Source organism: Spinacia oleracea, chromosome 5 (assembly GCF_020520425.1).
Source record: "Spinacia oleracea cultivar Varoflay chromosome 5, BTI_SOV_V1, whole genome shotgun sequence".
Classification (NCBI taxonomy): domain Eukaryota; kingdom Viridiplantae; phylum Streptophyta; class Magnoliopsida; order Caryophyllales; family Amaranthaceae; genus Spinacia; species Spinacia oleracea.
Genome location: NC_079491.1, coordinates 20,327,449 through 20,340,851, shown reverse-complemented (window position 1 = coordinate 20,340,851; position 13,403 = coordinate 20,327,449). Strand labels below are relative to the sequence as shown.

The 13,403-nt window shown below is 36.3% G+C and overlaps 1 protein-coding gene, 1 long non-coding RNA gene and 1 pseudogene across 3 annotated transcripts; all 3 read left to right on the top strand.

The window, feature by feature from the left end:
* The first annotated feature begins 504 nt into the window (after positions 1 to 504).
* Positions 505 to 9,264, top strand: LOC130461241 (thiol-disulfide oxidoreductase LTO1-like). Of its 2 annotated transcripts, XM_056829244.1 has the most exons (7): positions 505 to 775; positions 862 to 1,150; positions 3,247 to 3,503; positions 3,604 to 3,716; positions 5,571 to 5,718; positions 8,417 to 8,554; positions 8,974 to 9,264. In XM_056829244.1, the coding sequence occupies exons 1-7, from the start codon at positions 680 to 682 to the stop codon at positions 9,052 to 9,054; spliced, it is 1,122 nt and encodes a 373-aa protein (XP_056685222.1). In that variant the 5' UTR covers positions 505 to 679; the 3' UTR covers positions 9,055 to 9,264. The 2 variants fall into 2 exon arrangements, with proteins under 2 accessions (XP_056685222.1, XP_056685223.1); XM_056829245.1 differs by lacking the exon at positions 505 to 775 and having other exon boundaries at positions 1,013 to 1,150; positions 3,198 to 3,503.
* Positions 9,265 to 10,153: 889 nt separating this feature from the next.
* Positions 10,154 to 11,508, top strand: LOC130462010 (uncharacterized). Its single transcript, XR_008922106.1, has 3 exons — positions 10,154 to 10,428; positions 11,058 to 11,114; positions 11,412 to 11,508. It is a non-coding gene; the product is annotated as an uncharacterized lncRNA (long non-coding RNA).
* Positions 11,509 to 13,043: 1,535 nt separating this feature from the next.
* The window catches only part of LOC130461346 (thiol-disulfide oxidoreductase LTO1-like), a 7,981-nt pseudogene continuing 7,621 nt past the window's right edge, over positions 13,044 to 13,403 (top strand).

Below are 13,403 nucleotides of genomic sequence, written 5' to 3'. Positions count from 1 at the left end.
GAAATCTTGATAAATAAACTTATATGTTACTTATCATGTATTATTATTTTAATTAACATTCTTACTTACCAGTTACCATGTATTAATATTATTAATAGTAGACTAACATTAGAAGTTCATTTATCATTATTTTTTATATTTCTTATCAGATTAAAAAGTAATAATAATAATACATAAATAAAATTATATCAAAAAGGAAAAAATATTATTGATTTAACTTTCATCCAATAATATATTATGCAGTGCACATCTATGGTAATTAAAATATATTTTTATCTTAGTTTCTAAAAAAAATGTAATGTAATTTATTTATTTTAAAGTAAAAAAATAAAAAATATTTTGGCGGAAAAAAATCGCACCAGGAAATGACACGTGTCATTCCCAGTGTCGCTTTTAGTATATAGTAATAAATAGATTTTTAAGTGAATAAAAGTGTAAAACCCCCTTGGCAAAGTGGTAAAACTGGTGAACTTGTTTTTTTCCTCGTATTGATTTGATTGACCCGGACCACCCGGTACGGGAGTTGGAGATCATCAACCAATCTCTCACTCTTTAGACCAAAGTAAAGCACACCAAAACACGAAACTGAATCAATTTTCTCCCATTTCTTTGCTCATCACTCCATCTTTGCAGTGTAAATTGTTGATTTTTACACCTTAAGCAAACTCAGGTTCAAGCAATGATGCTCAGTTCATCATCTTTACTACACCTATCACTCCCTCCAAAAGCCCTTTTCTCTTGCCCTGTTTCCTTTCCTTCTCTCCTCAAATTCAAGGTACTGTCTCTTTACTCTCCACTTTCCCATTTGATCCCCCTTCTCTCTCTTTCTCTTCCCAATTTGATAATTTTTATCCTTTTCAGGGAAATTTAAGACATGGGGTTGCTCTACTTCCGGCGATGTGCATTCCAGGCCCGACCCGCGACACTGAGAAGTCCGAAGATGCAGAGAACATGCCGGTTTCATCGTCTTCTTCTTCGTCATCGCCGTCGAACATTTCTACATACAATTGGTGTGTGGGTCTTGGTGGATTGGGGTTTCTGGAAACTGCTTACTTGACCTATCTTAAGCTCTCTAATTCCGATCCATTTTGCCCTATTGGTGCTGGGTCTTGCAGTGATGTCCTCAATAGTGATTATGCCGTTGTTTTTGGTAACTTCCAATTTTTCAATTCTAATTTTTTTCAGTTTTCAGTTTTTGTAATTCTTAATTATTTTGGTTTGTTGACTTTACTTAGTTTGATTAAGAAATGGAACTAATTGGTCATTTGACTACGCGGAAACTTGATAATCTATTGCCATTTATGTGATTGTTGTATGTTCATGTGGTACGAATATAGTTGGATGATGTAGCTCTCAATTAGTTGCTTGGTTTAGGAAGATTAGGAATGGTAAATATAAACTTAGCAAGTGGCTTTATATGTCATAAAAGTTCCTTATGTACCTAAATTTTGCGGGTTAGAGGGGAGGTTGCACTACTGAGGATTAGGTTGGAATTCCACATAAAATTCCGGTTTCTTATATAATAACATCTGAAAGCCTGTAAAAAGCAGCGATGCAGGTGACTAAGATCTGAGCATTCTATGAACTTATGAACCATTTGCCGGAATTTTATTGAGACCTTGTTGAAAACTGTGTTCTACTTTATTTTGTTCATACATGGTTGGTTGGTTAGGGGAACCATGGTGCAAGGTCTATATGTATTGAGTTATTTTTCATTCACTTGTTGTCATTTGATGAACTTTGGGGCCTATGCCCGAAATCATTTTCAATCCGCTTGTCTAAAGAAAGACCAAAAAGAAAGACCAAAAAGAAAGGATGGAATAACCTTGTCTGCTACGGAGTAAAGGACTATGTTGATGATTGGGATGCGTTGGTTGGCATGATGACTGTCTGAGTTAGAAGTTGGGGGTCAACTAATCAAGGCACCTCTCTTGTTTGGGTGGATTGCAGTTGATGTTGTCATATATATTCTTGCTTATTTGATGGCCATTTTTGTTATCCCCAAGACTGTGATGAACAATATTGTGTCTCTTTGAAGAGCCTTCTTATGGGGTGGTAAGTATGCTGGGGATGTAGTCTGCCAGAAGGAGGCTTAGGCACTGAGGATAATGTGAAATGTAAATTGGCTCCCTTAGCAAATATATTTCTGGTACATTGTTATAAAACTGACTGCTTGTGGGAAAGATGGATCCATGTCACATGCATGCATAAGAGAGATTGTGGGAATAAATCTGCAGGAGAAGCTTTATTCCCACAGAGAACCCTCCTCCAAGGTATACTCTGATGATGCCCCCCCCATGAGTTTGTAAAGCTTCTGTATGAGTACTCACCATTTTTCAGAACCCATCCACCAGCAGCAACAATCAGTTTACAACAACCTATAATTTTCTTCAAAGACCGAGACATATAGGGAAAGTGATAGAATCTAAAGGTCTACCTTTAATATAGAACTTGTCAAACCACGTGCACTATAACCTGTCTTCTTGTGAGTGATGAATACCCACATCAGTTTAGCAACAGGGTAATTTATTCCGTTTGGGTATTTGAGTTTTATGAATCTTTGTAGTTTAATGATTTAGAGGTACTACATAACTATTACTCCCTCTGTCCCACATTACTAGTTACACTTACCTTTGCACAAAGTTTTAGGTGATCAGTGGTTGCTTGGTTATCAAATGTTATTTTATTGAAAATGTAGACGGGTAGGAGTTAGTGGGGTATTTTTTTAATTGAATGAGAGAGGGTGTGGGGACCAAACTTTTTTTAGTGGGAGGAGAGAGACAATATAATAATTGTAGGGTCATTCCTTATTTAGAAGTGTAACAAGTAATGTGACGAAAAAGGAAAGTGTAACAAGTAATGTGGGATCGGAGGGAGTATAACTACATAAGAGTACGTGACACTTTACATGTATAATAGGATTTAATTTTTAAAACTCTTTACCACTTTAGGTGGGTGATAAAAAAATAGAAGTACATGTACTTTATTTTATTGAATCTATTAAGTATAGTGTATGAAAATATATCATTAATTCATCTTAGTTTAATTTTTTTAATTTTTTTTAAAAATATGAATCCAATGGCGTAAAAGTTGAAAATTTATATTATTGCAGTTGTAAGTTATATCAAATTTATACTTGGGTTTTGTGATGCAGAATCTATTTTTGACCTGAACATCAAATTTTAACATTACTGCAGGTGTTTTGTTTGAAAGAAGATTCAATGATCCTCCTTTTGCATTTGCCAGGTGTCCCTCTTCCACTAATCGGCATGACTGCCTATGGAGTTATCCTTCTCCTAGGTTTGAAGTTAGGAGGATGGAATATGCCTCTCAAAATCAATCAAAGTGATGGGCGTCTACTTTTGCTTCCTGTCTCGGCTTCCATGGCAGTTGCAAGTGCTTACTTTTTATACATCCTGGCGACTAGACTTGAAGGAGCTTCGTGTTCATATTGCTTGGCATCTGCTACGTTGTCATTTAGCTTATTTTTCATCATTTTAAAGGTACTTACCCTCTTGTGAAGTTGTGAGTAATTTATTTATATAAAAAATAGTAAAGCACTACCATAGTTTTTCATTCTTCATTTATGTCTTTGTATTACAGGATTTCGGACTGCAAGAGCTACAAAAAGTTGTCACTTTACCCTTGTGTACAGCTGCTATTGTGCTTGGAATTTTAAGCACCTCATACAGTGCCTTACCGCCAATCTTGCCAAGGTGATTCAATTGCATGGTATTTTGGTTAAGACCTGAGATCTCAGGGATCTTTACATGTTTGAAGATGATTTTTTCATGCATTTATTTTGTTCGGGAGCAAGTCGGGAAAGGGATTTTTATTGCCCACCTAAGATATGTAATACATATCCAGCTACACATAACCAGGAAACATTTGTTATTTATATGGGCTGGATCTATATACATCTCTACATAAAGGTTTAACTGGAAACATGCTGAATCTACATCATGTTTCCAGTTTCCAGTGACATCTTTGTGTAAGGATGTATGTATATACAAGTGGATGAATTTAGTTCTCCAAAATGTTAAGTATGCCTTACAATTATTAGTGTTTTGAACAATTTACTATGTCCTATCATCTAGGGTCATGTCAATACGCTCTTCCCATGGCTGTTTGCGATCTTTTTTCTTGAATATGTCAATGAGCTATGCTCTGTTCCAATCCTTTTGCTGATTTTTGAAAGTGTTTCATTTAAGATACTATTGAAAGTAGAGATGAGAGGGGAAAGAAGAAGAACAAAAACGATATTTCTATCGCTTCAATCCTTTATATAGACAAGTGCATTACAGATGACTAACTAAAACTTAGCTAAAACTTGCAACCAAATTGATACGACCTACATGATATTCCACTAATAACCCACAAACTCAACTAAACAAATACAACCGACTTCTATTGGAGATAAAAATGCAAACTACAAATGAAGCGTTGATTAAAAAGATAATTGCATTCTCATTCGATTAAACAGGAGAAAACAATGCCTTTTATAGCCTACAAAATAACTTACAAAACAAAAGCAAGCTAGCACTACCTAATTACGTGGGATAGTGGTTGATAGTGCCCATAATTGTAGCCCACTACTACTACTAAGGTTGACTAATCTGACCCAGTAAATAACAACATTGATTTAGTGACTTAAAATAATGAAACTAAGTAACTATTTACTTTGAAACACTAACTTTAAATTGGTCATTTCACAAAATGTCTTGACTTTTGAGTCACCAAAGGAGGCATGAGACATGCTGAAGGAAGAGTTTGAGGGCAATGCTCAAACAAAGTTGATGCAAGTTTGAATCTCAAACGAGAATTTGAGATGCAAAGGATGAAGAAAAGTGAAACCATTAAGGAATATGTGAGTAAACTTATGACCATTGTTAATCAAATTAGATTGCTTGGTGAATTATTTTCCAATGAGAGAGTGGTTGATAAGGTTTTAGTGAGTGTTCCCGAAAAATACGAGTCCAAAATTTCCTCACTTGAAGATTCCAAAGATCTATCCAAAATAACCCCCAAAGAGTTATTTAATGCTCTTAATGCTGTAGACCAAAGGAGATCAGTGAGGGAGGAAGAAGCTAGAGAAAGAGTTGAAAGAACCTTATTGGTAAAGTCTTCTTCCTGTAAAGGGAAAAGAAACCCCCCAAATGCACCACTATCAGATGGTTGGTCATGGTGAAAAAATTATTGGCATAAGGAAAAGCGAAAATGTTTTAAGTGTCAAAAATTTGGGTATTTGGCAAAGAATTGCAGGCTTCAAAATGTCGAGGAAGCATCTACGGCCTGACTACGGGACAAGTGGCTGTAGAAGAAAATGTTCTCGAGTGATGGGTGATAATGTGCACCGAGGGGAGAGAATAGTTGCCTACGGTAGTGCTTAGCTGTTATATATTTTCTTCCTTATTGAAGATAATATGTTCACAAGTACACTAGTGTTTATAACCTGACTGATTAGATGCTTCAAATTGCTTCCTTGACTCTAACGTTGGAGGTTGTTGTTATGATGTGATGCTGTTGATGAGTCACTATTTGAAGTTGTGTTTTACATTTTCACTGAACAGATCAGAAGCCATGGGATTTAACTTATTATACAACGGAGATTATTTCAGCATCAAGCCCTTTTGCAATTTCTCTGCAAAAATCCTCAAATCTACTGGGGCAAAAATGTATGGGGCTTTTTGGTGTTCACACTGCCAAGAACAAAAGGAGGTAACCACTAACAACTAACTATTTGGGAAGGGACGGGTGGAATGAGATAGCAAACTTGCCTCATGATGATTCTGCATCATTTTTTTTGTGCATTGTGTCGTGTACGTTTCTAAAGTTTTCAATTTGATTGGTAACTTATGTTATTTAAATGTGACAGATTTTTTTTTCTTCATTTAGAAGATTTTCTGCCGTTTTGGTTAAAGTATGTCTGTGGTATGGATGCATATGCCTGGTCCGTGTTCTTCTTTACTTGCTTGTGTTTTTGGTAAATTGATATCCTCCTTGTCATATATATTTATACAATCTCTCTTCTAGTCTCAACTCTCAAGACTACTCCTTACTGGTAAGAGGCAGTATAGTACCTGGACCTCCAATGCCTGATCTCTGATAGGATCCATGTTGGGTGGTGTATGACCCTCAGAAGTGTTTGGATGGGGGGAGGGGTGGGTGTTGTTTACTTCTAGAATCTTTCATGTGCTTCTTGCTTGTTCTAGTTTAACATCATTTTCTCGTCTGCCTAATCTTCTGTGGTCATGATGTCATAACATCTGCGTTAAATTTGAAGATATGTTCTTCTCATAAAGCACTCCAAAGAGGCGAAGATGGTCAAGTATATCTTCCATCAGCTGAAGTTGTCCAGATGTTGGTTTAGAAACAGTTGTATCTGCATTGGATATCAGATCTATAATCCAGGTGGAAGAATCACTTTGATCATATTTTAACTTTTGAGGAAATCATGCACCAGAACATAAATTCACATCGTTCCAACTATCCACACCAGAAAGCTGAATTAACTCCATCCATCCCATGACCTTTACTGTTAGGATGTCTTGTTCTAAAAGAATCTGATCCTGTCGATCTGGTTTAATATCTGACTTCCAATTTGTGTTTCCAAGTCTCGGATATATTGAATCAGATTCAGATTGCACTTTTTCTTACTAATTTCGGACGTCCAAAACATCAGCAATACTTTTTTTCTTGAAAAGCTTTTAAAAAATGTGTTTATTTTCTCTTGTTCTTTGACACAATCTCTCTCTCCTTATATGTCTCTTCTCCCTTTCTGCTCTCTGTCATGAACTCATTCACTATTTCTCTCTCACTCCGGGCTCCAGTATTGATTTTTGTGATCGAGAAATCCTAGAGACGGTACCAGTCATTGCCTATTAAGTATGTTAGCATCTACTCTAAAGCTTTACTTATATAAAATTTAGGAAAATTGTTAGAAAGGACCTTTTCTGGTACTACTTTTGTGAGAAAGTTCCTTTGAAAAAAAGTTGCAAACTAGGACCTTACATCACTTCTAGGTTGTTGACTACCTTAAGTTTGATTTCGAGCATTGACTTGGTAAGTTGGTATTTCCGGTGTGACTTGCCAGCCTAAAATTGATTTAAGGTCCTAGTTTTCCAACCTAAAATTTCCACTGTAATTACCAGCACCTCCACCACCGCCAACGTCTAACCCACACCTGAGACCTCACATTACCTCCACCCAGTGTTACCTAATCCTCCAATCAGCCCACGAACCGCGAACCGAAAGCGAATTATAGCATCAAAATGGTATAATTTTGGTCTAATTTAGCAAATTAGGTAGCGAATTGCGAACCCGTACCCAATCTCATACAGCGAACCAGGTAACAGTGCCTCCACCGCAAGTCAACAGCTGTATGTAATCACACCATCTTCCCTTGGGATCCTGCAAGACTGCTGGAAGCCAAGAAACTAAATCTCCTCTTGTTTTGAATATTATATGTAGATGATAAGAATTGGATACCTAAATTTCCCAAAGATCAGATTCTTTTTCCAGATCGGATTCAGAGCCAGTTTTAAGTTTTAACCATCTGGTTTGGCGGTTTATTGAGATATACAAAATTTTGGATCGAATATCTGATTTGAACTCTCCTAAGTGTTTTCTCAAAAGCAGTAATGCTTAAGCAAGAGAAATCACAAAGCTCTTAGTTGTTAGCTCTAGAAACTTGTAGAGAAAATTCACCACCATTCTAAAGATACAGCTTCTACATTGTGGATTCTACCATTTGCTGTTGTTTTCTTCCTTTTATCCTTTTCCTCTGTACTCTTGCTTATTACCTCATATGCAAGAACTCTGTTGCCCTACTTCATTTTATCATTAGAATGAGTTGCTCTCATGAAAACACAAATTTCAGCAGTAGCCATGTTACTTGGATTCAGGTACACACATGTTAAGAGTCTGACATGGAAGAATCTGACACATCGATAGCCATTTAAGTTATTTTCTTCTGAGTTCCATGGTATTTATATTTAGTTATGTGATTTCTTTTAATTCCACACAAGATCGTCCAGAACTCCAGATGTTGGATGAATCAATATCTTAGCAGAGGTCAGAAAGGGTGTGGAACTGAATTTTGTTCTATGATAAGCAAAGGCACCTCTTGCATGTCTAATTTGTACAAAAGTTGGAGTAGTGAATCACTAGTCATTTTTCTTTGATGGCATTCTACTTGAATGAGTTTTGCTAGTTTTATGGAATATGGAGCGAAAAGAATGTACTTTTCTTGAAACTGTTATGGCTCATCTGACTATAAATTGAACTCCTGTCAGCGTCGCTATTTTGAAGTGTTGTTAAGATTCATGACGTTGTATCATAATGTTGAATGGATTTCTACAGTTTGGTAAGCAGCTCATTTGTTAAGCTGGATATGATTTTCCGTGTTTGTGTATAGATGTTTGGGCGTGAGGCAATGCAGCTGTTAGATTATGTGGAATGCTTCCCTGATGGTGTTAAGAAAGGAATCAAGATGGTTTCGGCTTGTAGTGATGTTGGAATTGAAGGATTCCCCACATGGCTAATTAACGGCGAGGTGAGCCTAATGTGCTTGCAGCTGATTTCACCCATAAAAAAAAAATATGTATTTAATTTGCTCTACCTTTCATGTATTCTTTTATGAGTTTATCTGCATGAAGTGGGCTCCCTATGCTGGTATTTGGGTGTAGGAGTTTGGGGGTAGAGGAGGGTGGGATTTCGTAGCTTTATTTAGCTTTCAAATCAGCAATTTCTTTTTAGTCGACTTTCATATCACCTATAAGTAGGCAATTGTAGCGTTCATGTATATGACTACGCAAAATAGATGACTGTGAAAAATGCCGTGGACATTTCTTGTCTTGTACACTGTTATTGCAAAATCATGGCTACTCGACCTAGCATTTCTCTGACGTGAGCTTTGCATCTTAGGCAGCCACTTATAATCATGAACACAGCTTATACGCACTCTTTTTGTAGGTAATCAGTGGAGAAAAGACGCTTGAAGAGCTAGCAGAAATATCTGGCTTCAACTATGACAAAGTTAACCAACCTAACTAACTCCAGGGACTCCCAAATGCCTCGGCCTTGTTGACGAGGAGCTCATGTTGTAAAGCCTGTACAATAGTTGCACTTGTTTAGGCTTAGCTTATATGTGTACCGCAAATTCCCTTTCACGAGGAACACTGCTATATGTTATTTTTGTAATATTTGATGTATGCTGTGAGCAGTTTCCTATTAGAAACTTGGGGAAATTTAATTACAAGAATGAATTTGTAAGCATTTTGTAAGAATTTTGTATTTTATAATGAGTACTGATTAATAACTAGAGAGTAATAATTTAGGATGCGCATACAATTGCTTTTGAAAATCTAGCTATATATATATTCTCAATTAAATAACGCATAACTTAATGTTTTGCATAGGGGCATTTTTGAAGGAAATCTAGTGATAATAAAATGGGTGGCGCATGGAAGATATTCAAGAACTGTACAAGTTGCAGTGACGGGGTGGTGATTATCATCGGATGCTGCACGGGGAATTGAGGCGGGGACAATTTCGAGTACATGCTTCAACACTTGCTAATTACTACTATACAAAGGATGATCATTACAAGTCCTTGAAGCCTTAGAAAGGAGTAAATGGCCAGAAATCAAGCTTCATTGACAAAGAAAAGGTAACTTTTTTTCCTATTTTGTATTAGTACCGCCGAAATTGTCTGCATTAAGATCAAGTAAGACTAGTGTACTAACTCACCCAATCACCCATGACTTGCACAAAGTAATCGTAGTATTGTTTCAACCTGCCCGCGAGGCACGGACGACTTCATTTTTTAACAACTAATCATCCTCTCAAAACAAAATTTAATAAAACAGCTTTATCATTTGTAATTTACTTTGTGTCAAGGAATCACCATGCTATTATTTTAACATGAATCGTGTATCATGCATTAGCCGTAACCATCAAAGGACAAAGATACACACCCACTAACCCACCCCCATATGGAATTGTTCTTCTCGTACGAGGTATAACTATTAAAATATTAATCAAATATTGAATTAATAAAGTCGCTAAATGTCAATTTTCATAAGAAATCACGCAAGTAAATTATTAAGAATCATACTAATTCAATCATTTATAAGATTAATTGTACCTTAAACAGAGTACAAATAGACATTCCCATATCCAAATAGAATGACCAAAATTACGCAAAACATGAGGAACAAATATCAAGTTTTGTTATTTCTTTTTCTGCAAACAATTTTAATCTTAAATTGGAGTACCAATACTTTGGGACATCGTCACAAAAATGGGAATGGTCATGGTCATGGTGATGGTGTGCAACCACTCTCCCAGATTAATATTCTCAAGTACTAATTTGCCATTCACAACAAGGCTTCCGTTCGTGTTTCGACCATTCTGCTGCCTACCGAGGTAATGTACTGCTGCATTTCAAACTCATGTAATTTATGGGCTAGATGATGTTTTTGTTATTTTTATTTGCAACTTTTTATTCGAGACATTTATACAGCTTAGTAAGATAGGGGTGAAATACCATGAGATCTTGGCCTAGTGGTTTAGAATGGTTACGTGCATGATAAAATAGTGGACAATGAGAACCAAGTGAGATTGACGTGAGTAGTAAGGGTCTCTTGCTTCTTAACCAAGTATCGGGTTTGAGCCTTGTGTATGGAAAAACCCCTCAAACAGGAGAGTTGCTGGCCATCGAGGTACCCATGCAACTTCCACAGGAGATTAGTTCACTCGCCGAAGGCGGTGGGAATTCCTCGTAATAAAACCAAAAAAGAAAAATAGTGGACAATGAGGGGGGACTTTTATTGAGAAATGAGGTGACATTTTCAGTCTCATTGCATCAGGCTGTAGTACATTATTTTTTTGAAGCAAGGAAATATGATGTTGTGGACTAAAGTCTAATACTTGGTATAGTATTTGCTAAATAATTTGTAATGAGTTTTCATATTGAGGTATGTAATTTCCTTGTAAAAATGCCATTTGTATTCTTCTGCGGTTATATACTTGGTGTTAATTTAAAAATTTTACAGGAAAATGAAGACTCTACTATACTTGGTACAAGTAGGTCAATGATTCAAGACATACAGGTAAGCTGTAAGCAGAGTTTAAACTTCAAACGAACTTTGTTTGAAAATAACTAAGCATGCTACTTCTGTTTAATTCGATCTTTTTTTTTTTTTTTTTTGACATGAGTAGTAGTACTTTTGGCTACACGTTAAGTTTGTGTTATGAAGATATCAAAGAAAATCGTGTTATATGTTCAAAGTTTGCGGTGTTAAAGATTTCTAAGCTACAAACTTGATTTACCGAGAATGTGTACTACTAGTCAGTTTGTATTTGATCATTCCATTTTCTTGTGGTGCTTAATTGAAATTTTTTAACAGGGAAATGAGTCAAATGACTATGTCCGCCCGGTAACAGTTACTCTGATGTCTGACAATCCATCGTCTGATGATTGGGTCGGAGTCTTCTCCCCTGCAAGTTCAAGTATGCAGCTTAATTCCTGTCTTTTTTTCTTAATAAAATAACATTTTCACAGTTTTATTAGACTAAGGTGATTCAAACTTACAACTCTCTATTTATTGAGGGGGAGTGTGCCTTGAAGCTGGATCTATGCCACTGGAGACCACTCCATATGAGGAGAGCACCAAAGTGCTGCACCTCAAAGCTCAAGGCACTGACTAAAATACAAGCTTGTTTGTTTGAGTTAAAATAGACCACATTATCATTGTTGGAAAGTTTATAGGACCAATAATGTAAGATAATTTCCCTTTCAAACAAATAAGTGGTTGGTTTTTGGATATAGTATGAAATAAGAAAATACTTTTTAGGAGACAAGATTTATAGCTAAAGATATAAAACCAACACTGCATTTGGCCATCCTGCTGATTTGAACCTTGAAAGATGTGATCACAACTTGAGCAGTACTCTCAAAAGGGTACCTTAGTCCACTAATTTACGATCGCTACTTCCTCCACTAGACTATCTGCTACTGCACACAGACGTCGATTCATTTAGGAATGGTCCTAGACAAAGGCACAAATCACCTACCCCTTCTTGTCCTAGCTACCAAAAGCATGTTTCCATACAGGATTCTCTGCACTTGACTGTTGCTATCTTTGTCAAACCCTTGGTATAACATTCCTTGGTCCAGAACTTCAATCCATTGATGTGTCAAATTTATTTTGAGACTGACATCACCCGAGGTACTCATCCTCTTTGTTTACAGGCTGCAGCCAAGTAGCTGCTTTGCGAGTTGAGACGAGTGACAGACTGACAGTCACATATCGGAACTTACTCGAACTTATATTTCCTGAAATGAATTTGATAGACATTATTATTAAGGAAAAAGAAATGGTTTTTAAACATCTTAACTAGCAGAGTAGTCGGATTCTGAGTTTCATGCCATACTTCTCTAAACATTCAAAGGATTTATATTCTTTCCTTTCATAGTTGAAGTAGGATGTATATATTCTTACACTTATTTTGTTTTCTCAGTGCATCTACAGACTGTAAAGAAGTTGGTAATGGAGAGTTGAGGACCCAGTTATATGCACTGCTCCTATAAGGTAATAATAAACTTAAGTTTAAGATTGAACTTCAAACAGTAGCACTAGTGGGTAATAATTGTTTGAGTTTTGATGACATTCAGTACAAATATGCAAACTACTCGAATTCAAATTATCTCAAAAATGGAAAAGCTGAATTGAAGTTCGAGTTGATTAATCAAAGAGCAGATTTTTCCTTTGCATTGTTTACTGGAGGCTTGTCTAATGTGTTTATCAATGAACCAGAAGAAGATTCACTCTTTCATTATTCTAATCAATTATACTATAAATGCTACTTATGTTTCCTTTGTTTGGTGAATGTAGCCAAAGCTGGTGGCAGTTTCAAACCCTATATCTGTTTTCCAAACCCAAAAGCACCCCTTTTATCCTCGACTTGCTAGGGGAGAAACTTGGATGTGGTAAGTTTCTGCCTTGTATCTATGTTTCTCATGTGCTTAAAATGTGTCTATGGGAGAAAAATCTAGCAGTTAGAATGCTGAAAACGGATATTCAGTATTCTGATATCGTGTTGCTGCACTTTGTGATTGTACAGATGACAGTGACATGGACAAGTGGTTAAACATAGGTGAATCTGTTCCTTTTGTTGAGTGGGGGGCTGTGGATGGAGCTACCATCAATCACCTGCAGCAACTTTTACATATACTCGTAACCAATGTGTGGTATGCTTTGTTGATCTTCCTCTTCTAATATCATTTCTGCAGATTGTATATGTGGTAGTTTGTTTTCCCTCAAAAAGATTTCATGGTCTTATCATGTAAAGATACTAGCTAATTCAGAATCTTCATCATTGACTTACTAAACTAATGG

Coding starts and splice junctions, on each gene's coding strand:
- LOC130461241 (XM_056829244.1), top strand. CDS start 680: ATGATGCTCAGTTCATCATCTTTACTACACCTATCACTCCCTCCAAAA. Junction 3,504..3,603: donor TATTTTTCATCATTTTAAAG/GTACTTACCCTC, acceptor TTTGTATTACAG/GATTTCGGACTGCAAGAGCT. Junction 5,719..8,416: donor ACTGCCAAGAACAAAAGGAG/GTAACCACTAAC, acceptor GTTTGTGTATAG/ATGTTTGGGCGTGAGGCAAT.